The 25,692-nt window shown below is 39.3% G+C and overlaps 1 protein-coding gene across 3 annotated transcripts in view; it reads right to left on the bottom strand.

Annotated features, from left to right (window-relative positions):
• LOC128645666 (putative methyltransferase DDB_G0268948) overlaps window positions 1-25,692 on the bottom strand; it is a 201,569-nt gene that overhangs the window by 51,893 nt on the left and 123,984 nt on the right. For all 3 annotated transcript variants that reach the window (XM_053698817.1, XM_053698815.1, XM_053698818.1), the window contains exons 4-5: window positions 23,923-24,083; window positions 10,928-11,141 (exon numbers count right to left, since the gene is read on the bottom strand). In XM_053698817.1, the coding sequence (XP_053554792.1) occupies window positions 10,928-11,141; window positions 23,923-24,083 (375 nt within the window). The remainder of the gene's footprint in view (window positions 1-10,927; window positions 11,142-23,922; window positions 24,084-25,692) is intronic.

Here is a 25,692-nt window from a genome sequence, read left to right as displayed (position 1 = left end):
GGACAGTCTGTGGTGCAAAGTGAAGTTGGTGGATGGAGCGAGACATGATCTCCCAGATGTGCTCAATTGGATTCAGGTCTGGGGAACGGGAGGGCCAGTCCATAGCATCAATGCCTTCGTCTTGCAGGAACTGCTGACACACTCCAGCCACATGAGGTCTAGCATTGTCTTGCATTAGGAGGAACCCAGGGCCAACCGCACCAGCATATGGTCTCACAAGGGGTCTGAGGATCTCATCTTGATACCTAATGGCAGTCAGGCTACCTCTGGCGAGCACATGGAGGGCTGTTCGGCCCCTCAAAGAAATGCCACCCCACACCATTACTGACCCACTGCCAAACTGGCCATGCTGGAGGATGTTGCAGGCAGCAGAACGTTCTCCACTGCGTCTCCAGACTGTCACGTCTGTCAAATGTGCTCAGTGTGCCCCTGCTTTCATCTGTGAAGAGCACAGGGCAGCAGTGGCGAATTTGCCAATCTTGGTGTTCTCTGGCAAATGTCAAACGTCCTGCATGGTGTTGGACTGTAAGCACAACCCCCACCTGTTGACGTTGGGTCCTCATACCACCCTCATTGAGTCTGTTTCTGACCGTTTGAGCAGACACATGCACATTTGTGGCCTGCTGGAGGTCATTTTGCAGGGCTCTGGCAGTGCTCCTCCTGTTCCTCCTTGCACAAAGGTGGAGGTAGCGGTCCTGCTGCTGGGTTGTTGCCCTCCTACGGCCTCCTCCACGTCTCCTGATGTACTGGCCTGTCTCCTGGTAGCGCCTCCATGCTCTGTACACTACGCTGACAGACACAGCAATCCTTCTTGCCACAGCTCGCACTGATGTGCCATCCTGGATGAGCTGCACTACCTGAGCCACTTGTGTGGGTTGTAGACTCCGTCTCATGCTACCACTAGAGTGCAAGCACCACCAGCATTCAAAAGTGACCATAACATCAGCCAGAAAGCATAGGAACTGAGAAGTGGTCTGTGGTCACCACCTGCAGAACCACTCCTTTATTGGGGGTGTCTTGCTAATTGCCTATAATTTCCACCTGTTGTCTATCCCATTTGCACAACAGCATGTGAAATTGATTGTCATTCAGTGTTGCTTCCTAAGTGGACAGTTTGATTTCACAGAAGTGTGATTGACTTGGAGATACATTGTGTTGTTTAAGTGTTCCCTTTATTTTTTTGAGCAGTGTATATATATATATATATATATATATATATATATATATATATATATATGTTTAATAAACACAAGTGGTGCACACATGAACAGAGCTAGCCCACCCATATAATATATATATATATATATATATATATATATATATATATATATATTAGTTGAAAAAATAAGAAAAGAGAGAGAAACAAATAAATATTTTGTTTCCAAAAAGACAGGGAATACATCACTCTTTTTGTCACAAGGAATAATAGCTAGTAATTAAGTAAATATATTACAATTTATTGATACAGCAAATCCTTTCAGGAAGCACACTGCATCTTTGCTCAAAGTGGTCATGAATTAAATACAATAAGTATTTGATTCATGACCACTTTGAGCAAAGATGCAGTGTGCTTGCTTAAAGGATTTGCTGTATCAATAAATTGTAATATATTTACTTAATTACTAGCTGTGTTATTCCTTGTGACAAAGAGTGCTGTAACCGTGTCTTTTTGTAAACAAAATATTTATTTGTTTCTCTCTCTATTCAACTTCATGATCACCAAGGGTCTGCACCAATAGCCCCCTAAGGGCAATATATATATATATATATATATATATATATATATATATATATATATATATATATATATATATAAAATGTTCACAATAGAGCGCACTCCTACCTAAGAAACAGCTACCAGGGTGCAGGCAAGCACAAGTTATAATATTGAATAGGCATGCACTCACTGGATTTGTGCAAATGTAGTGCTTTATTGGCACATCAAAAACAAAATAGTATGTTTCGGGGATCAATCACCCCTTTATCAGATTAAGTCCACTTGGTCTGATGAAGGGGTGATTGATCCCCAAAATGTTACTATTTTGTTATTGATGTGCCAATAAAGAACTGTTGGCTAGATTATGAGTTTTTCGTTTTGAGCTGTGCAGTGCTAAAGAGCAGTTTTGTCTCACCGCTCACTTACCTACAGCGCTGGTATTACAGGTTTTTACAAACCCATCATTAAAAGGCAAGAAGTGAGCGTTGAGCAAAATTTTGCTAATTACCACACTCCAATACCAGCGCTGCTTAAGTCAGTAAGTGCTCGTGTACGATTTCCCCATGGGAATCAATGGGGAGAACCGGCTGAGAAAAAGTCTAACACCTGCAAAAAAGCATCGTAAAACTCAGTAACGCAGACCCATTGATTCCTATGGGGAAATAAAATTTATGTCTACACTTAACACCCTAACATGAACCCCGAGACTAAACACCCCTAATCTTACACTTATTAACCCCTAATCTTCCGCCCCCGACACCTACATTATTCTTATTAACCCGTAATCTGCCGCTCCGGACACTGCCGCCACCTACATTATACTTATGAACCCCTAATCTGCCACCCCCAATGTCACCGCCACCTACCTACACTTATTAACCCCTAATCTGCCGTTCCCCAACGTCGCCGCCACTATACTAAATGTATTAACCCCTAAAACTAAGTCTAACCCTAAACCTAACACCCCCTAACTTAAATATAATTTAAAAAAGTCTAAATAAAATTCCTATCATTAACTACATTATTCCTATTTTACCTATAAAATAAACCCTAATCTAGCTACAATATAACTAATAGTTACATTGTATCTAGCTTAGGGTTAATTTTAATTTACAGGCAAGTTTGTATTTATTTTAACTAGGTAGAATAGTTACTAAATAGTTATTAACTGTTTAATAACTACCTAGCTAAAATAAAGACAAAAGTACCTGTAAAATAAAACCTAACCTAAGTTACAATAACACCTACACTAAATTATAATTAAATACATTTACTAAATTAAATACAATTACCTAAATTAAATTAAATTAGCTAAAGTACAAAAAACCCCCACTAAATTACAGAAAATAATAAACAAAATACAAGATTTAAACTAATTACACCTAATCTAATAGCCCTATCAAAATAAAAAGCCCCCCAAAATAAAAAAAAACCCTAGCCTAAACTAATCTACCAATAGCCCTTAAAAGGGCCTTTTGCGGGGAATTGCCCCAAAGTAATCAGCACTTTTTCCTGTAAAAAAAATTACAAACAACCCACCCAACAGTAAAACCCACCACCCACACAATCAACCCCACAAATAAAAGCTAAAAAAACCTAAGCTCCCCGTTGCCCTGAAAAGGGCATTTGGATGGGCATTTAGCTCTTTTGTGGCCCAAAGTCCCTAACCTAAAAATAAAACCCACCCAATACACCCTTAAAAAAACCTAACACTAACCCCCTGAAGATCGACTTACTGTTCTGAAGATCCGACATCCATCCTCAAGGAAGCGGCAGAAGCCTTCATCCAACCGGGTCGAAGTCTTCAATGAAGCCGGAAGAAGTCTTCATCCAAGCCGGGCGAAGTGATCCTCCAGATGGGCAGAAGTCTTCCTCCAGATGGCATCTTCTCTCTTCATCCATCCAACGCAGAGTGGGTCCATCTTCAAGACATCCGACGCGGAGCATTAAGTGACATCATCCAAGATGGCATCCCTTAGATTCCGATTGACTGATAGAATTCTATCAGCCAATCGGAATTAAGGTAGAAAAAATCATATTGGCTGATTCAATCAGCCAATTGGATTGAAGTTCAATTGGCTGTTCCAATCATCAGCATCAGCCAATAGAATTCTATCAGCCAATCGGAATCTAAGAGACGCCATTTAAACTAGTAACCCCTAAACCTAACGCCCCCTTAGCTTTATATTAAAATAAAAATTTCCCTATCTTAAATTAAAATAAAACTTACCTGTCAAATTAAAAAAACTAAGTTTAAACTAAAAATTAAACTAATATTACCATTTATCTAAAATTAAACTAACTACCAATTAAAGAAAACTAAAATACACATTAAAAAAATCCTAACACTACTATAAAAATTACAAACTATCTAAATACAACAAATACTAAATTACAAAAAATAACAAACACTAAGTTACAAAAATAACAAACGAAATTATCAAAAATAAAAAAGAATTACACCTAATCTAATAGCCCTATAAAAATAAAAAAGCCCACCCAAAATAAAAAAAACCTAGCCTACAATAAACTACCAATAGCCCTTAAAAGGGCCTTTTGTAGGGCATTGCCCTAAGTTAAACAGCTCTCAGTAGCTTTCATCCTATTGGCTGATTTTAATTTCAAAATCAAATCAGCCAATAGGAATGCAAGGAACGCCATTTTGAAAAGACTTCCTTGCATTGAAGATACAGTATACAGCAGCGACCGTATGAAGAGGATGCTCCGCGCCGCTGGGATGAATATAGAAGATGTCGCCTGGATGAAGATGGAGCCACCGGGATGAAGATCCTTCAAGTGGGACTTCAGCAACTGTGAGTACCTAAAGAGGGGTTAGTGTAGGGTTAGGGATTAATCACTTTATTTAGTGCCGGCAATGTCGGGGAGCAGCGGAATAGGGGTTAATAGATTTATTATAGTGTGGGTGATGTTGGGGTACAGGGGAATATGGGTTAATAACTTTAGTATAGTGGCAGTGATATTGGGAGCAGCAGATTATGGGTTAATAGATTTATTTCGGTGGCTGCGATATCTGGAGCGGTGGATTAGGGGTTAATAACATTATGTAGGTGGCGGCGATGTCGGGGTGACAGATTAGGGGTGTTTAGACGTGGGGTTTATGTTAAGGTGTTAGGTTTAAATGTAACTTTTTTTTCCCCGATAAACATCAATGTGTCAGGGTGCCAGGAATCAGACTAAAACAAGAAGTGCAAAAATAATCACACCTTTATTAATAACAAAAATAATAAAAAGTCCATAAGTCAAATAACAAGCCAGGAGTCAAAACCAGAGCTGGAAGTCAGATGAGCAAAGTCAGGAGCCAAAGCGAGTAGTCAGATGAGATGGAATCAGAAACAAGGAGAACAGCAAAGTCAGGAACAATCCAGGGATCAGGAACTACAAGAGACGTCAGACTAGCCAGGTAATACACAGGAACTCACAAACAGGTCTGAGACAACGCAAGGGCAAAGCATACTGAACAGAGGACCTTTAAATAATAAGTGATGACATCACAATTCTAAGACTGCAACCTGTCTCACACGGATGATGCACAACAGTCTGACCATAAGAGGGTGTCCAGGAAATGAGCAGCATCACACACTCTGAACCAGATTCAGCAAGGTGAGTAAAATGGCTGCCAGCAGCACATGGCAAACAAAGCAGGGAAAAAACCCTGACAGTACCCTCCTTCTCAACGACCCCTCCCCCACAGGAGGACAAAAGGCTTATTGGGGAAACGGGCATGGAAGGCACGGAGGTGGGTGGGAGCATGAACATCAGAGGAGGGAACCCATGAACGCTCCTCCAGACCGTAACCCCTCCAGTGAACAAAATACCATACACGACCCCTGGACATACGAGAGTCAATAATGCTGCTGACCTCATATTATTCATGGTTGTCAACAAAGATAGGACGGGGACGAGGCAACACAGTGGTAAACCAATTACAAACCAATGGTTTCAAGAGGGAGACATGAAAAACATTGGAGATGCGCATTGCAGGAGGAAGGTCAAAAGCATAGGCCACAGGATTGACCCGTCGGAGAATCCGAAAAGGACCAACATAACGGAGAGCCAGTTTATTGGAAGGTACACGAAGGTTCAAGTTGCGGAAGGACAGCCAAACTCTCTCACCAACCTGGTAGGAAGGCGCAGGCAGATGCCTACGATCAGCCTGGAACTTTTGGCACTGCATAGAATGATGAAGGCAATCCTGAATCTGCACCCACATGGAACGGAGTTGCTGTAGATGCTCCTATAAAGCCGTAATTCCCTGAGACATGAATGAATCATGCAACAAGGATGGTTGAAACCCATAATTCGCCATGAACGGGGATAACTGGGAGGAATCATTAATAGCACTATTACGAGCAAACTCTGCCCAAGGTAACAGTTCAGACCAATTATTGTGGTGATCTGAGACATAGCAACGGAGGAACTATTCCAGAGCCGTTCCGCAGCGCCATTGGATTGAGGGTGATATGCAGAGGAGAAGGAAAGCTGGACTAAAAAAAAGTTTTAGACTTTAGGAAGGCTGATTTTTCATACATGGGAGAATACTTGCACAACTATTTTAAAGAGTAAACTCTTAATACTGGGACTCAAGAACAGTGGGACTTTTTGAAAGGTGACATTTTAGATGCAATCCACACACTTATGTCTAAAAGTAAAAGAAAGAGTAAAACAATATGGTTTTCCATAGAAGTCGCACATGCTGTAAAGACCAAAAAATAGCTTATAAAAATTAGACACACCCAGTCAGATGATGGTGTGCAAATATGGAGACTCCGACAAAAAAAAAGTCTAAGCAATAGAAGATAGGATGGTCTTAAAACATGGGAACAAACCCTTCTTTAGATATGTCAGCGAAAAGAGAAAAACTAAGGTTGGAATAGTAAACCTGAAAATAACTGATGGTAGAATAGTAGAAGGAGATAAGCAAATTGCAAACTGTCTCAATGTTTACTTCTGTTCTGTCTTCACAAAAGATTGTGAAGATACAATGTCTACATTAAAGGGGCATTATACACCAAAATTATTATAAGCTATTTAAATAAAGCATTAGGTGTAGATAAAATTTGCAATTGACATGCATTACCTTAATCTCCTAAAAATGGGATAAACCATGCAGGGTATTTCACTGAATATGTATACCTACATACTATACTCTAATCACCGAGCTATTGTTTTCTTCTCACTCCCTAACTGCCTACAGCCAAGAAGTAGAACTCCCTAACTGCCTACAACCCTGTGTGTGGAAGCTAATTTACCTAAAATCAGACAACTATGGCTTCTCTGCTGCACCAGTGGTTACAAACAGGTAGCTAAAGTTCACACACACTTCTCACTAAAATATGATCCTTTACAAATAAAACAACAGTTTCTCAGCAGACCTCATATAACTTATTGCAGCTTTAGTGAGCCAGACATGTCAGTTAGTGACTTCCTGCTGTAGGCAGTTAGGGAATGAAGAGAAAACAATAGCTCAGTCAGTGATTAGAGTATAGTACTTAGGTATATATATTCAGTGAAACACCATGAATTGTTTATCTAATTTTTAGGAGAGTTAGCTGCAAAATAGGTAATGCATGTCAATTGTAAATTGTATCTACACATACTGCTTTATTTAAATAGCCTATAATAATTTTGGTTTATAATGCCCCTTGAAGGAATGCTACAAAAAAAATGGAAATGGGCGTACCACTAATCTTTTTACTGAGGATGATGTTTTATTGGCATTATCAATAATAAATGTAAAAACATCAGTGGGCCCTGATAATATTTACAGGGAGTGCAGAATTATTAGGCAAATGAGTATTTTGACCACATCATCCTCTTTATGCATGTTGTCTTACTCCAAGCTGTATAGGCTCGAAAGCCTACTACCAATTAAGCATATTAGGTGATGTGCATCTCTGTAATGAGAAGGGGTGTGGTCTAATGACATCAACACCCTATATCAGGTGTGCATAATTATTAGGCAACTTCCTTTCCTTTGGCAAAATGGGTCAAAAGAAGGACTTGACAGGCTCAGAAAAGTCAAAAATAGTGAGATATCTTGCAGAGGGATGCAGCACTCTTAAAATTGCAAAGCTTCTGAAGCGTGATCATCGAACAATCAAGCGTTTCATTCAAAATAGTCAACAGGGTCGCAAGAAGCATGTGGAAAAACCAAGGCGCAAAATAACTGCCCATGAACTGAGAAAAGTCAAGCGTGCAGCTGCCAAGATGCCACTTGCCACCAGTTTGGCCATATTTCAGAGCTGCAACATCACTGGAGTGCCCAAAAGCACAAGGTGTGCAATACTCAGAGACATGGCCAAGGTAAGAAAGGCTGAAAGACGACCACCACTGAACAAGACACACAAGCTGAAAACTGAACAAGACACACAAGCTGAAACGTCAAGACTGGGCCAAGAAATATCTCAAGACTGATTTTTCTAAGTTTTTATGGACTGATGAAATGAGAGTGAGTCTTGATGGGCCAGATGGATGGGCCCGTGGCTGGATTGGTAAAGGGCAGAGAGCTCCAGTCCGACTCAGACGCCAGCAAGGTGGAGGTGGAGTACTGGTTTGGGCTGGTATCATCAAAGATGAGCTTGTGGGGCCTTTTCGGGTTGAGGATGGAGTCAAGCTCAAATCCCAGTCCTACTGCCAGTTTCTGGAAGACACCTTCTTCAAGCAGTGGTACAGGAAGAAGTCTGCATCCTTCAAGAAAAACATGATTTTCATGCAGGACAATGCTCCATCACACGCGTCCAAGTACTCCACAGCATGGCTGGCAAGAAAGGGTATAAAAGAAGAAAATCTAATGACATGGCCTCCTTGTTCACCTGATCTGAACCCCATTGAGAACCTGAGGTCCATCATCAAATGTGAGATTTACAAGGAGGGAAAACAGTACACCTCTCTGAACAGTGTCTGGGAGGCTGTGGTTGCTGCTGCACGCAATGTTGATGGTGAATAGATCAAAACACTGACAGAATCCATGGATGGCAGGCTTTTGAGTGTCCTTGCAAAGAAAGGTGGCTATATTGGTCACTGATTTGTTTTTGTTTTGTTTTTGAATGTCAGAAATGTATATTTGTGAATGTTGAGATGTTATATTGGTTTCACTGGTAAAAATAAATAATTGAAATGGGTATATATTTGTTTTTTGTTAAGTTGCCTAATAATTATGCACAGTAATAGTCACCTGCACACACAGATATCCCCCTAAAATAGCTATAACTAAAAACAAACTAAAAACTACTTCCAAAACTATTCAGCTTTGATATTAATGAGTTTTTTGGGTTCATTGAGAACATGGTTGTTGTTCAATAATAAAATTAATCCTCAAAAATACAACTTGCCTAATAATTCTGCACTCCCTGTATACAAGGGTTTTAAAGGAACTTTGATCTGTGCTGGCTGCCCCATTGACTGATCTGTTTAATCAGTCACTATTGATAGGAGTTGTTTCAGATGACTGAAGAATAGCAAATGTAGTACCTCTCCATAAAAAGGACAGTAGAGAAGAATCTGATAACTACAGGCCAGTCAGTTTAACTTCAGTAGTAGGGACATTAAATGAAACTCTCTTAAAAGAAAGAATTATGACTTACATAAAGAGAAACAATTCAGAGGACCAAAATCAGCATGGTTTTACTTCAGGGAGACCAAGTCAGACTAATCTAATTGACTTTGATTATGTAACAAAAGTATTAGACCAGGGTGGACCCTTGACAAAGCATATCTAGGTTTTAGCAAAGCATTTTACACCATCCCAAACAACAATCTAATTTACAAACTGTATCTCCTTGGTCTAGAATCAAAAATTGTTAACTTGGTAGAATGCTGACTTAAGGATAGGAAAAAAGAGTGTCTTCCTAAATGGAGTACATTCAGCAGAGAAGGCAGTTACTAGTGGTGTTAATCAGGAGTCAGTTCTGGTGCCTGTTTTGATTAACATATTTATCAGTGATATCAGAAAAGGGCTAAAGGGGTAATAATGTCTGTTTGCAGATTATACAAAAAATTGTAATAGATTAGATTTTCCAGCGGTGGTGGACTTAATGAAAATTGATTTAGAAAATGGAGGATTGGAGAAATGACTGGGATCTTAAGTTTAACACCGCAAAGTGCAAAATTATTAATTTAGGAAACAAAAAAACAAACGTTAATTTCAAACTCAATGACACTTTCTTGACTGTTAAATGAGGAACTCTTGAGAATTTCAGATGATTTAGAAAACAATGTAGCATTGCAACGAGTAAGGCCATGTAGAATGCTTGGTTGCATTGGTAGAGGTATTTGCACCAGAAATAGTAAGGTTCTTATGTCACTTTACAGATCACTAGTTAGGCCTTATCTTGAGTATTGTGTATAGTTTATATTCTTAGGAAATATTGGGTAGACGTGTTGGGCCTATGGTTCTTATGTGACGTCAAAAGCTATGTTTCTATGTTTCTAATAGTCCTATAGTCCTAGATTAATAAGAAATTACAGTGGATAAGTAAGAAATTAGGTGTTTCCTATATTTAAATGGAAAGTAAAGTCAAACTTCAATGGATTTGGATGCAACATAACATTTTAAAAAACTTTCCATTTTACCTCTATTATAATTGTTGCTTATTTATTTTGGCATCCTTAAAGAATAATCCTAGATGAGCTCAGGAGCATGCACATATCTGAAACCATTGTTTGCAACAATGTTAATAGCAATCTTATGCATTGGTGCAAATACTGCTGCAAAAGACTGCACGCAATGTGCACGCTCCTGAAGTCTTATCAGCCTACTCTTCAACAAAACAAAGCAAATTTGATAATAGAAGTAAATTAGAATGTTGTTTAAAATTGCACATTCTGTCTGAATCATGTTTAATTTTTTATCTTACTGTGCCATATGTGCCTTTAATGTGATAATACACTCTTAAAGCTCCATTTATCAAGCTGCAGATGCAGCTGTGGAGCTCATGCTGAAAAGGCTCATGTAAGTCTGAAAACTGAGCGTTAAGAAGCAGGAGTAATAAGACCACTTATTTCTAACCTCTCTTCGACCTCTGAAGTGACTGAGTTAAATCATCCAAACATCTTTGTCTGGGGTGATTGACATGCTCTGCTCTTATGCGATTGCATTGAATGAACTCCTTGTATCATCATATTAAACTATAAACTATAACAGATCTATATACAGGTAAAGCCAAAGTCAGTTATTAAATTCACCCTTACCTGATTAAAAAAGTCTGTCAGAGTCTCTGAGCAATTTCCATATTCAAGCTTGAAGTCAGCTTTAATGGTATAAAAAGCAACGCAACCATTGGGCTTCAGAATCCGAATAGCTTCTTGGAAAAATGTATCTAAATCAAAATAGTTTACTGAAAGAGCTCCATTTATCAGATCAACTGATTCATCTTCCACAGGTAAGTTCTCACATGCAGAAACTCTACAAAACAAAAGTAAAAAATAGATAATTAACACAGAGATATATTTAAAGATTATACATATAGCTTATAATGACAAATGTCCCTATGTATTACATGCCTGAAAATATTTCTCTCTCTCTCTCTCCAGATATATAGATAGATAGATAGATTACATAGTAAGAGAGAGATGTCATTATTTTCATGAATACACGCACACACCTAACCTTCTGCCCAAATCTTTTGACCTCACAATACAATTCGATTTGCCATGTATCATGCACTTAAGGACAAACAGATCAACTATCTCCTAACAATTTCACAGGCTGCTGAATGTCAATGAAGGAAATCACTCAACAATGCTAAATATGAATCATTACCAATTCATTCTGTTCCCGTAAACTCTGTACATAACTTTACTAATCAAATCTATTTCTCATCCCTTATATCAATGTTGTCATTTTCTCCACATTACTATTCTCAGTCATTCTCCATTCACATGTACCTCTACCCACTACTCCTACTTCTTTTAAAGGCATAGCTTCTGATCCTTTGCTTTTTCTGTAATATTCTTGGTCTCTTGTTTTCTCAATCTATATATCCACCATTGGAAAACATATATTTTGCATGGGTTCCAGTACCACATCTTTGCTGATACCAACCAGAACTTTCTCTTTTCCTGATATCCCTCTGTCTTTACTCAACCATGTCACTACTTGTCTCTCTGCAGTTGTTTCTTCTGAATGTCTTCAAACTACCTAAACCTTAATCTTTAAAATCCTGAATGTCTCCTTATTCCCTCCTATCATGGACACACTGCACTAGATATCTCTCTTGTGAAAAACTCTATGTTCAATATTTCAACCCAAGTCTTAGCATTACTTTGGGCTCTAAATTTATCTTCATGCCACATATAAAAGCACTTATCAATTATTTTGTGTTTATCTATGCAATATCTCTAGAATTTGCCCTTTTCTAACCCAAGACACCACCAAAATATTAATTAACTAACTCATATAATATATGATTAATGCTTCAGTCAGATTACCTAAGTCACTGGTCCACATCAGCTACCCACTCTTTTAGTCCCAACAATGGCTCCCCATAAGCGTTCAAATCCAATTCATTATATTGAACCTAAGCTATGAAACGCGACTTATTCACTCGCATCAACACTTTTCTCTCTTGTCTCCAACACTTTTCCTTGACTGCTCCTATTCACTAGAACTCTAGACCCTATTTCTCACTTCAAACAATTTTTAAATCTATCTATTTAGCACTGCTCTCTACCCTAACCAAAAAAATAAATCCCATACTGTCAAGCAACTACATTCCACGTTAAAAGTTACTCTACAATTTGGTCTCATCTCCTTTCAACTTGTAGATATTACATGTTCTTCAGAGAAGGACTATTTTCCTCCTCTATTTATTTTGTGTTGTCTGTTTTTTGTATCTTTATTTTTACCATGTATTAGTGTTGTGTACCAATTTTTTGTACCAAGCAATTTGGAGAACTTTTACAAATAACAAACACCTAGATTACAAGTTTTGCACTATTTCACCCTAAATAGCGCTGCCATTACAAATTTTTGAAAAGCCGGCTTGTGCGTGCGATATGGTTGCGTTGAGCTCCATAACGCACAAAATACAAGCGCTGCTTTGACGTGCTTGTGCACTCTTTCCCCATAGACATCAATAGGGAGAAAGTGTTCGAAAAAAAACTGAAAACACCTGAAGCGCAGAATGAAAAGCTCTGTAATACAGCCCCATTGATGTCTAGGAGTAAAAAAAGTTATGTTTAAACCTAACACGCTAACATAAACCTCACATCTAAACACCCCCTAATCTGCTGCCCCCGACATATACATATTGTTAATAACCCCTAATCTGCCGCTCCCGATATCGCCGCCACCAAAATAAATCTATTAACCCCTAAACTGTCGCTCACGATATCGCTGCCACTATACATACTAAAGTTATTAACCCCTACTTCCTCGCACCCCAACATTGCCCACACTATAATAAAAATATGAATCCCTTTTCCACCGCTCCCCAACATAGCTAAATAAAGTTATTAACCTCTAAACCTCTGGCCTCCTACATCACTACCACTAAATAAACCTATTAACCCCTAAGCCGCCAGTCCCCCATATTGCAACAACGTAAATTAAACTATATTAACCCCTAAACCTAACTGTAACCCTAAACCTAACCCTTACCGTAACCCTAACCCTAACCCCCCCATAACTTTAACATAATTAAAACAGAGCTAAATTAAAGTTACAATTATTAACTTAATAATAACTATTTAAAACTAAATACATACTTACCTGTGAAATAAAACCTAAGCTAGCTACAATATAACTAAAACACCCCAAAAAACCTTTAAAAACCTAATACTAACCCCTCTTTAGGTACTCAAAGTTGCTGAAGTCCTGCTTGAACGATCTTCATCCCGGCGGCTCCATCTTCATCCAGGCGGCTCCATCTTCATCCATCGCGGGACCGGCATCTTCTTCCCCCCTGCGGAGGCAGAGCAGTCGATGTTGTGGAGACGGAAGTCCAGGCGAAGGTCCAAGGCGGTGGTCTAGGCGGAGGTCCAAGGCGGAGATCCAAGGTGGAGACCCAGACGGAGGTTCATCGATCCAACATGGATGTCCTCTTCATGCAATCGTCTGCTGCACACTGAGGATTGAAATGCAATGCACCCCTTTTATACTGGGGGTACCATTGCATTCCTATTGGCTGAAAAATGTGTATCAGTCAATAGGAATTAGGGCTGCTAAAATCCTATTGGCTGTTCAAATCAACCAATATGATTTAAGCAGCTCTCATTTCTATTGGCTGTTTGAATCAGCCAGTATAAAAGGGGTACATTGCATTTTAATCCTCAGTGTGCGGCGGACGATCGCATGAAGAGGACCTCCACGTCGGATCGATGGACCTCTGCTTGGACCTTCGCCTGGACCTACGCCTCCACGCATCAACCGCTCTTCCTCCGCAGGGATGAAGAAGATGCCAGTCCCATGATGGATGAAGATGGAGCTGCCTAGATAAAGATGGAGCCTCCGGGATGGAGATCGTTCAAACGGGATTTCAGCAACTGTGAGTACCTAAAGAGGGGTTAGTGTTAGATTTTTTAAGTTTCTTTTGGGTGGGATTTTTTTTTTAGATTAGGGTTTGGGCATTTCTTAAGAGCTGAATGACCTTTTAAGGGCAATGCCCAAACAAATGTCCTTTTCAGGGCAATGGGTAGATTAGTTTTTTTTAGATAGTTTGTTTTTATTTTGTGCGTTGGGGGGGGTTGTAATGTTAGTGGGTCTTTGTATTTTTGTTTAGAAAAAAAGCCGATTTCTTTAGGGCAATGCCCTACAAAAGGCCCTTTTAAGGGCTATTGGTAGTTTATTATAGATTAGGTTTCTTTTATTTTGGAGTGTTTTTTTTTTAAAATGGATATTAGAATAGGAATAATTGTTATTTTTTTGTAAAATGTGTTTGTTATTTTGTGTAATTTTTTTTTTTTTCGTTTTTGGGGTGTTTTGTTTTTTTGTTAGAATAGCCATTTTTGCCCATACAAATGTCCTTTTCAGGGCAATGGGTAGAATAGATTTTACTTTATTTTTATTTTGTGGGTTTGGGGGGAGGGGGTTTGTATACTATTAGGGGGGGTTTGTTTTTCTTTTGAAGAAAAATAGCTGATTTCTTTAGGGCAATGCCCTACAAAAGGCCCTTTTAAGGGCCTACAAAAAGCCCTTTTAAGGGCCCTTGGTAGTTTATTATCGATTAGGGTTTTTTTGGGGGGGTGTTTTTTTTTTAAACAGGGTATTAAAATAGGAATATATTTTATTGTTTTGGATAATTTCGTTTGTTATTTTTTGTAATGGTAGATTTTTTTTTATTTTTGTAATGGTAGGTTTCAGTGTACGCCAGCTTAGGTTTTATTTCACAGGTAAATTTGTATTTATTTTAACTAGGTAGTTAGTAAATAGTTAACTATTTACTAACTAGTCTACCTAGTTAAAATAAATAAAAAAAATAAAACCTAACGGCTAGATTATGAGTTTTTGTCGGTAAGACTTGCGTTGCTAACAAGCCTTTTTTTCCCACCGCTCCCTTAAGACAACGTTGGTATTACAGGTTTTTTTTAACCTGGCGTTAGCCGCAAAAAGGTGAGCGTAGAGCAAAATTTAGCTCCACATCTCACCTCAATACCAGCGTTGCTTAAGTCAGCGGTGAGCTGGCTAAACGTGCTCATGCACGATTTCCCCAAAGGAAACTATGGGGCTGAGCTGGCTGAAAAAAAACTAACACCTGCAAAAAAGCAGCGTTCAGCTCCTAACGCAGCCCCATTGTTTCCTATGGGGAAATAAAAGTTATGTCTGCACCTAACACCCTAACATGAACCCCGAGTGTAAACACCCCTAATATTACACCTATTAACCCCTAATCTGCCGCCCCCGCTATCGTAGACACATACATTATATTATTAACCCCTAATCTGCCGCTCCGGACACCGCCGCCACCTACATTATCTCTATAAATCCCCCCAAATCTGCTGCCCCCAACATCGCCGACACCTACATTATATTTATTAACCCCTAATCTGCCCCCCCAACGTCGCCGCAACTATATTAAATTTATTAACCCCTAATCTGCCGCAGCCAACGTCACCGCCACTATTATAAATTTATTAACCCCTAAACCTAAGTCTAACCCTAACCCTAACACCCCTCTAACTTAAATATAATTTAAATTAAACAAAATAAATTTACCATCATTAAATAAATCAATCCTATTTAAAACTAAATACTTACCGATAAAATAAACCCTAAGACAGCTACAATATAACTAATAGTTACATTGTAGCTCGCTTAGGAGTTATATTTATTTTACAGGTAACTTTGTATTTATTTTAACTAGGTAGAATAGTTATTAAATAGTTATTAACTATTTAATAACTTCCTAGTTAAAATAAAGACAAATATACCTGTAAAATAAATCTTAACCTAAGTTACAATTACACCTAACACTACACTATAATTAAACTAATTACCTAAACTACCTACAATTAATTACAATTAAATTAAATAAACTAAATTACGGAAAAAAACACACTAAATTACGGAGAAATTTTTTTTACAAGAATTTTAAACTAATTACACCTAATCTAATCCCACTAATAAAATAAAAAAGCCCCCCAAAATAATAAAATTCCCTACCCTACACTAAATTACAAATAGCCATTAAAAGGGCCTTTTGCGGGGGATTGCCCCAAAGTAATCAGCTCTTTCACCTGTAAAAAAAAAAATACAATACTCCCCAGCATTAAAACCCACCACCCACACACCCAACCCTACTCTAAAACCCACCCAATCCCCCCTTAATAAAACCTAACACTACCCCCCTGAAGATCTCCCTACCTTGAGCCGTCTTCACCCAGCTGGGCACAAGTGGACCTCCAGAGGAGCAGAAGTCTTCATCCGATCCGGGCATCTCGGATCTAGACGGCATCTTCTATCTTCATCCATCCGAAGCGGAGCGGATGAAGTTCAATCCTATTGGCTGATTGGATTAGCCAATAGGATTGAGCTTGCATTCTTTTGGTTGTTCCAATCAGCCTATAGAATGCGAGCTCAATCCTATTGGCTGATTGGATCAGCCAATAGGATTTTTCCTACCTTAATTCCGATTGGCTGATGGATCCGCTCCGGATGGATGAAGATAGAAGATGCTGCCTTGATGAAGACTTCTGCCGCTTGGAGGACCTCTTCTGCCCGGATCGGATGAAGACTTCTGCCCATCTGGAGGTCCACTTGTGCCCGGCTGGGTGAAGACGGCTCAAGGTAGGGAGATCTTCAGGGGGGTAGTGTTAGGTTTTATTAAGGGGGGATTGGGCGGGTTTTAGAGTAGGGTTGGGTGTGTGGGTGGTGGATTTTAATGTTGGGGGGGTGTATTGTATTTTGTTTTACAGGTGAAAGAGCTGATTACTTTGGGGCAATGCCCCGCAAAAGGCCCTTTTAAGGGCTATTTGTAATTTAGTGTAGGGTAGATAAATTTATTATTTTGGGGAGCTTTTTTATTTTATTAGGGGGATTAGAGTAGGTGTAATTAGTTTAAAATTCTTGTAATTCTTTTTTTTCTGTAATTTAGTGTTTTTTTTCTCGTAATTTAGTTTATTTAATGTAATTGTAATTAACTGTAGGTAGTTTAGGATATTAGTTTAATGATAGTGTAGTGTTAAGTGTAATTGTAACTTAGGTTAGGATTTATTTTACAGGTATATTTGTCTTTATTTTAACTAGGTAGTTATTAAATAGTTAATAACTATTTAATAACTATTGTACCTATTTAAAATAAATACAAAGTTGCCTGTAAAATAAATATAAACCCTAAGCTAGATACAATGTAACTATTAGTTTAGGGGTTAATAGGTAGTTTATGGGTGTTAGTGTACTTTGTAACACTTTAGTTATGAGTTTTATGTAACAGTTTTGTTTGCGTAAAACTCATAACTACTACTCTCAGATGGTGGTACAGATTGTGTCGGTATAGGCTGGAACGCAAGTTTTTTAGCCTCACCACAAAATTTGTAATGGCAGCGCTATGGGAATTCCATGAAAAAAAGTCATTTTTTTCAATTGCGGGACTGACGTTGCGTTACAGGCTAAAAGGCTTGTGGTACAGCTATACCGACAAGACCGACTATACCGGCTGCGTTGCTGTTTTAACGCTGAAATTACAATTTTTTTAGCGTTAAAACATGAACACAAAACTTGTAATCTACCTGAAAGTAATTGAATATTAATATTTGAAGAAAATCTATATTTAAAAAGCTAGTCACCCTTTTCTACAGTGAAATAAACCACAATAAATAGAACCCAATTTCAGCTAAAGAGTTTAATCATATATTATATGTGCCAATGAACATGAGTAAAAACAATGCCATTCGTGGTTGGTGTGGTATTTAGACCAGAAGGCACAATAGTAGTAAATCTGTAGATCAATTTTAACTCTAGATGCAGAAGGCTCTTTTCTCTGTCACCAACCCTAAGTAGAGAGGTAAATTGTTAAAAGAGTGGCCCTTAATGTCCAGTTCGGGCAAAAAACTCCTGGTTTTAAGGGCAATATAAATTAAACAGCTGCGGTCCACCCTTCTGTGGTTCTAGTAAATAATCCTCCTTTTTCCCCACATAAAAGTGTCCATTTGAGCAATTCAATAAATACACTACATATTTTGTGTTACAAATAAAAAAGAATGAAATGTATACTAAAATGTACATATTTTTTATTTGGGATGCTAAATGTTTTGTCATGGCACAAGTCCATTAGAAATAGTACAACCTACACAATGGAACAGAATGAAGCAAAATGTCAAGCCAAAAGGTTTGCATTTGAATAATAATAGTGTTGCTCCTGTGGTTGAAGCAAAGAACACCTATTGGTTATTCTACAGTTCTATATTCCCATCTGCTAGGTTAGTACCAACAGATAAACTGTTGTATCAAAAGATTTGTCATGGTTACCTGATTTTAAGATCAGCTGTATTTTTGGTACTATGATACTGATTCCCACAATGTCTTTTTGCTTCTTTTTACATACATATTTTCCCTTGAACACAATATTATTCTACATAAATCCCCAGTGTCTAAATTTGGTATCCTAAATTGTAATACCATTAACTACCTATAAGTGATGGTAAAGTTTCCAATTCATATAATCAGATTCAAAATGGAAACAATATTTTAGATGCATTTTAATTAATCTATTCTAATGAAGATATGCTGTAACTTTGTAATATAGCAATGAAACTCTAATACCCTCTGCTCAGCCCACCCACGTGAGCTCTCTAGCCATATAGCATTAAATATTTTTTTTTGTTGGTGGCTACAGTGCCGATTGGAAAACAGTCAAAAGCTCATAAGGAAAGAAAACATAAAAAACGTTTGAAGCGGGCACACGGAGCACGGAGTATTAGAATTTATTTGCAACATTAAAAAGTAAGTTATTGTGCATCTTCATTAGAATGGATGAATTAAAGTCCATGTTAAATATGGTTTACATTCCGGTTACTGATTATACGAATTGGAAACTTTACTATCACTTTAAGTTAAGCTATCAATGGAACTGAACTACAGTACTGACTCTGCATGATTCAAATATTGACAAGTATAGTCCTTCATCCAGATAAGTCTGTGTTGCATGAGATCTGTATTTGTGTGTGATTGAATAGATAGATTGATGGATCTATTATTGTGTAACAGTTTCTTTCCTCAGACTGTTCTGTTGTTCCCCGAAACATATAAAAGACACTGCTAGTTTTTTTGTTTGTTTTTTTCAACTTAAAAGTTAAATAATAATAATACAAATTATTATTAACAAATAGAGCTAATTATTTTAGGTTGTTAATTTAGTCCTATATTTGTTGTACTGTTATCCAATATATTACTTCTAATGTTTTGTTAATTGCCATGTGATGTTCAATCCTTATCAATACTTGCTATTATTCTAAAATTTATAGCTGTCTTATGCCATATTTTTAACCTCCTCCAAATGTTTTTGTCTGTTTACTTAACATTTCACCCTGACCAGACCAGAATCTAACTTTCAAATTGGCCCTTCGTTTGTCTCTGATTTATCAATCAAGTAATTTAATGGACACAGCTGACTTCCCTGCCTATATAATTTAACATCAGCTTTGGCTGTGCATTGCTACAACAACATATGTACACATTTTTGAAGTGAACATTTTATAAGTTAGGCATTAACAATAGAATTATACAAGAATTGAACAAGGATGGGGCAAGACACAAAGCAAGTACTTTTGTAATATTATGTTCTATGTACCTCATTGTTTCCTTATGCAATTGCTACCGTAATACTGTGTCTTTTGTGTTTAATTGGTCCACACTTTAGTAAAAATGCTCAATATGTTCATATTCCTTTTTGCTGCCTCTTGTCTCTATAACCAACTACATTATTCAATTACTCCTTCTCGCTCTCCACCTGCACTGTTCATTAGCCCATCTCTCTTAAACTCACCTTACTTTTGTACTCATGAACTTTACCTTTCCCTAAACACTCTCTCTCCCCCCCTGCACCTCGTCTCAAAAGCAGTCTCATTACTGCAAATCTGTATCTCATGTCACTCTCCCTCTTGCTTTTACTAACTGCTGGTGACATCTCCCATAATCCTGGTCTCCAACAACTGCCTAGCTGTGCACATCCATGTGTACCGTCCCATAGACTCAGAAAACAACTCTGCCAACCTTACTTACATTCCTCTTGCATCAAAAGCCACTACCCCTCTCTGTAACTCTTGCTCTGTTTGCAACAAGCTCACTTCTATACATGACTTCTTTATCTCTCGCTCCCTTAAAGGGATATTCCAGCCAAAATTGGAAACCACATGGGTGCATTTTGTTATTGAACAGAAGCAATTTTGTAATATACATGCATTAGCAAAAATGCTTCTAATGAAAGCTATAGCTGTTTCGAAAGTGTATTTTAGTATGCACCGTGCACCAGCATTTTAAACACAGCACTTGCTCAGAGAGCCTAAGGTGCTTATATCATCTGGTAATGACTCAATTAGTTAATTTCTGACATGATACAAGCCACAGTGATGATCTGAGCAGCTGCAATATTTAAAATGTGGGGGCAGTGACAATATCTAGCTATGCTTCACATGCAGAGAAAAATGTTAACACTAAAACAGTGCTAACTTTTACTAGAAGCATTTTTGTTAATACATGTATATTGCAAATATGTTTCCATTCAAAGATGTAATTAATCTATGTGCATTTAAATTTTGACTGGAATGTCCCTTTAACCTTCTGGCCCTAACAGAAACCTGGCTCTCTCCCTTAGACACAGCATCCACTGCTGCTCTGTCACATGGGGGTCTCCACTTCAGCCACACTCCTAGGTCTGGTAATAGACAAGGAGGTGGTGTAGGTATTTTACTTTCCTCTCGTGCACCTTTCAATAAATACAACCCATCTCTTCCCTCACATTTTCCTCATTCAAAACCCACATGATCTGCTTATTCTCTCTTTTCTATATATGTGTTGCAGTCAAATACTGACCCCCTGACTCCTCAACTCAATTTCTAGATCACTTTGCTGCCTGGCTACCTTATTTCCTTTCCTCAGACACCCCTGCCCTCATTCTTGCAGACTTCAACATCCCTCTTGACACTCTCACTGCCTCATCTGCAAAACAACTTCTGCAACTCACTTCCTTTTTCGGTTTGTCACAATGGACTTATTCTCCCACAGATGGTCACTCCCTTGACCTGATCTTTAGCTATCGATTAACTCTCTCAAGATTCACAAACTCCCCCTCTTTCCTCTTTCTGACAACCATCGCCTTACTTGCAACATATCATCCCTCCCTACAACTCTCCCTCCTTCTACTCCTCACACCAAATTTCACAGAAGCATTATGTCATTAGATCAGCAACAGCTTGCTAATTCCTTCAAACCTCTCCTCTCATCCTTCTCCTCCTTTTCCTGCCCTGACCAATCTATTTGCCACTATAATTCTACCCTTACATACATCCTTGACCATAGCTCAGAAATCACACACTCATCCTCAGCCCTGGCATACTCCTCTGACACGGTACCTATGCAGATGTTCCCATACTACTGAGCGGCACTTGAGAAAATCTCGGAGTTCAGCTGATTTTCTTCATTACAAATTCACCTTGAACTCCTACTATTCTGCCCTTAATCACCATAAGCAACACTACTTCTTCTACTCTTATCTCTAATCTTTCTTCAAACCCAAAACGTCTGTTCTCCACTTTCAATACTATTTTCCGCCCTCCCCTTCCTCCTAATACAACTTCTCTGTCAGCTCAAGACTTTGCCAGCCACTTCATTAACAAAATTGACTCCATCAGAAACAAAATCAGCTCTCAACATAATTCCATTCTCTCACCCCCTCAAATGCTCTCAATCAACCACAACCCACATAATCTTAAACTTAGCTCATTCTCCCCTGTTACTGAGGAAGAAGTTTCTGCACTTATACTGCGCTCTCACCTCACTACCTGTCCTCTTGACCCTATCCTCTCACAGCTACTCCCCTCCCTCTCTGCTACCCTTACCCCTATACTCACACACATTTTCAACCTCTCCCTCAGCACCGGTATAGTTCCCTCATCTCTGAAACATGCACTGGTCACACCTATCCTCAAAAATCCTTTCCTTGATCCTACCTCCCCATCCAACTACTGCACTATTTTCCTCCTCCCTCTTGCCTCAAAGTTTCTCGAAAAACCAGTATATGCATGCCTATTCCATTTCCTTACATTAAACTCCCTCCGTGACCCACTGTAATCTGGATTTCGTCCCCATCACTCCACAGAGACAGCAATTTTTAAGGTTACCAACGACCTACTTACAGCAAAATCAAAAGGCCTCTTCTCTCTTCTTATCCTCCTTGATCTGTCTGAAGCCTTTGACACTGTTGACCACCCTCTTTTGCTCCAAACCCTCCAATCCTTCGGCATCTGTGACACAGCCCTCTAGTGGCTCTCTTCCTACCTGTCAAACCGTATCTTTAGTCTAGCCTTCTCTGGGGCCTCCTCTGCCCCGTCACCACTTTCTGTCTGAGTACCGCAAGGCTCTGTCCTCGGTCCCCTTCTCTTCTCAATCTACATGTCATCACTAGGTTCCCTAATAAAGTCTCATGGTTTCCAGCATCATTTGTATGCCGACGACACCCAAATCTACTTCTCTGCACCAGACCTATCTCCTTCCTTGCTAACCCATGTCACTAACTGTCTTTCTCACATCTCTTCCTGGATGTCCTTTCACTACCTCAAGCTAAATCTCTCCAAAACTGAGCTCCTTATTTCCCCCCTTCTTCCAAAATCTCCACCCCCAATCTCTCTATAACTGTCGACAACTCCATCATTACCCCTACCCCGCATGCTGGATGTCACATTTGACTCAGATCTTTATTTCACTCCTCACATTCAGTCCTTGGCTAAAGCCTGCCACTTCCACATCTCTAAAATTAGACACTTCCTTACACAAGACACAGCTAAGATTTTAATCCACTCTCTAATTCTTTCCCGCCTCAATTACTACAACTCTGTCTTCTCTTGTCTCACCACCTGCTGCCTAGCTCCTTTACAATAATAAATGAATGCCTCTGCCACGCTCATCTTCCTTACACGTCTCTCTTCATCTGCTGCACCTCTCTGCTAATCCCTTCTCTGGCTTCCTCTAGGATCAAACACAAAATTCTCACTCTGACATACAAAGCCCTCAACTACACTGCTCCCCCCCTATATCTCAGACCTTGTCTCCAGATACTCTCCCTCCCGTCCACTTCACTCTGCTCATGACCTCCTACTCTCCTCCTCTCTTGTTACCTCATCACACTCCCATTTACAGGACTTTTCCAGACTGGCTCCCATCTTTTGGAACTCTCTGCCTTGCTCCACAAGACTCTCCCCAAGATTTTAAAGCTTCAAGCACTCCCTAAAGACTCTACTGTTCAGGGATGCATACAACCTACGCTAACCTTTCTTTATACCAGTTCCGCTCCTGCATTGCTATCCCCTGAGCCCCCTTAGCATGTAAGCCTTAGAGTCCAGCTGTTTGTAGATCCCCTTCTTAAGAGCTGACTACAACAGTGCAACGCTTGGCAGGGCCCTCTACCCATTTGATCCATATAATTGTTTTGTTGTACATCGCATTTGTTTATAGCGCTGCAGAATCTGTTGTCGCTCTTCAAATAATAATAATAATAAATAATAATAATAATACAATAAAACATTGTGAAACTTACTGATATTGGACATTCTTGGATGAGCCAGCTCTCTTGGCCTCATTTATCTGAGATTCACTGCTGTCAAAAGCAAGAACCTTCTGGAAATGAGAAGCAAGTAGCTCAGTGTATCTTCCAGTTCCACAGCCAACATCCACTGCCACTTCATAGGGTTTTGCTTTCTGTAGAGAATACAAAACAGAAAATGCATGATGCAAAAAGTAATGCTTTTTATTGTTATTTTTGAAAGTGAAAAACCTTACCTTATAATAATCATAGAAACATAGAATTTGACTGTAGATAAGAACCAAAAAGGCACATCAAGTCTACCCATATTACATGTTACTTTTTTCTTAGGATAGTCTTATGCATGTCACAGGTATTTTTGAATTCCTTTACAGTCTTTGGCTCCGAATTATCAAGTTCCGAATGGAACTTGATGCCCCTGTTTCTGTGCAAGCCTTCAGGCTTGCCGGAAACAGTAGTTATGAAGCAGCGGTCAAAAGACCGCTGCTCCATAACTTCTCCGCTGATTGATGATCAGGCTGATTGACACCCCCTGCTAGCGGCTGATTGGTCGCGAATCTGCAGGGGACAGCATTGCACAAGCCATTCTCTTGAATGGCTTGTGCAATGATAAATGCCAACAGCTGCATCATATCATGTCCGTCCGCACTTTAATAAATTGGCCCCATTGGGGCATATGTATCAAGGTCTGGCAGACCTGATCCAACACAGCGGATCAGGTCTGCCAGACCTCGCTGAATACTGCGAGCAATACGATCGCCGTATTCAGCATTGCACCAGCAGCTCACAAGAGCTGCTGGTGCAACGCCGCCCCCTGCAAACTTGTGGCCTATAGGCCGCCAGCAGGGGGTGTCAATCAACCCGATTGTACTCGATCGGGTTGTATTGTGGTGATGTCTGTCCGCCTGCTCAGAGCAGGCGGACAGGTTATGGAGCAGCGGTCTTTGTGACCGTTGCTTCATAACTGCTGTTTCTGGCGAGCCATTTCAGAAGAAATGTCTAACTATTCAAGCATTGAAGATGATACTGATTCTGCCACTGAAGGGACGGTGCTTCAAACTGCTGTTAGGTCAAAAGGTCCTTTACCTTCTGTTCCTCAGACCCACCTCTTCAGAACCTACAAGCATAGAACTGCACGGAAACCAAAGATTGGTCATGTTGGGGGCCTCTATACTAATTCCAGTCCGCAGAATCCTCTTCTGGAGAACCCTTCAAAAAAGATAATACCCCCTGATTGTACTTATGCCTCTGATGGCACACTAGTACGCATTTAAGATCTGGAGCTATATGAGAATGCTAAGTATGCCCAGATGTTGTCCTTGAGGAGGGGGTACTGTCATGATCCAGCCTAGAATTGAACCTGGGACCTGTTTCTATTTCTGCTGCTGTTCTTTCCCAGCCTGTTGTCTTACCTCTTTGCCACCAGATGGCTTGATCACAGGCTAAGAATATTGTGTTTTTCTGTTTGCTGCAACTTTGGCTTTCTGGCTCCACCTGCTTACCAGCTGAAACAAATCATATAATCAGCAGTCTGCTATATTTGGGAGGTTTGCTTGCAGTTCTGGGCCTTGACATTGAGTGTTATACTCTGACAGACCCTCTGGTCCTATTTCCTGAGTGAAATACAGATTTGTTGGATATATTGGTGCCTGATTTCTGCTTATTTTTGTGACTACTCTTCTGGATAGTCCCTTGGCACTGTGTTTCGTTTTTGGACTGATTTCCTGGCAATTGATCTTGGCTAATTCTCTTTTTCCTAAGGAC

This window comes from Bombina bombina, chromosome 1 (assembly GCF_027579735.1).
Source record: "Bombina bombina isolate aBomBom1 chromosome 1, aBomBom1.pri, whole genome shotgun sequence".
NCBI lineage: Eukaryota > Metazoa > Chordata > Amphibia > Anura > Bombinatoridae > Bombina > Bombina bombina.
This window is presented reverse-complemented; position numbering and strand designations above follow the sequence as displayed.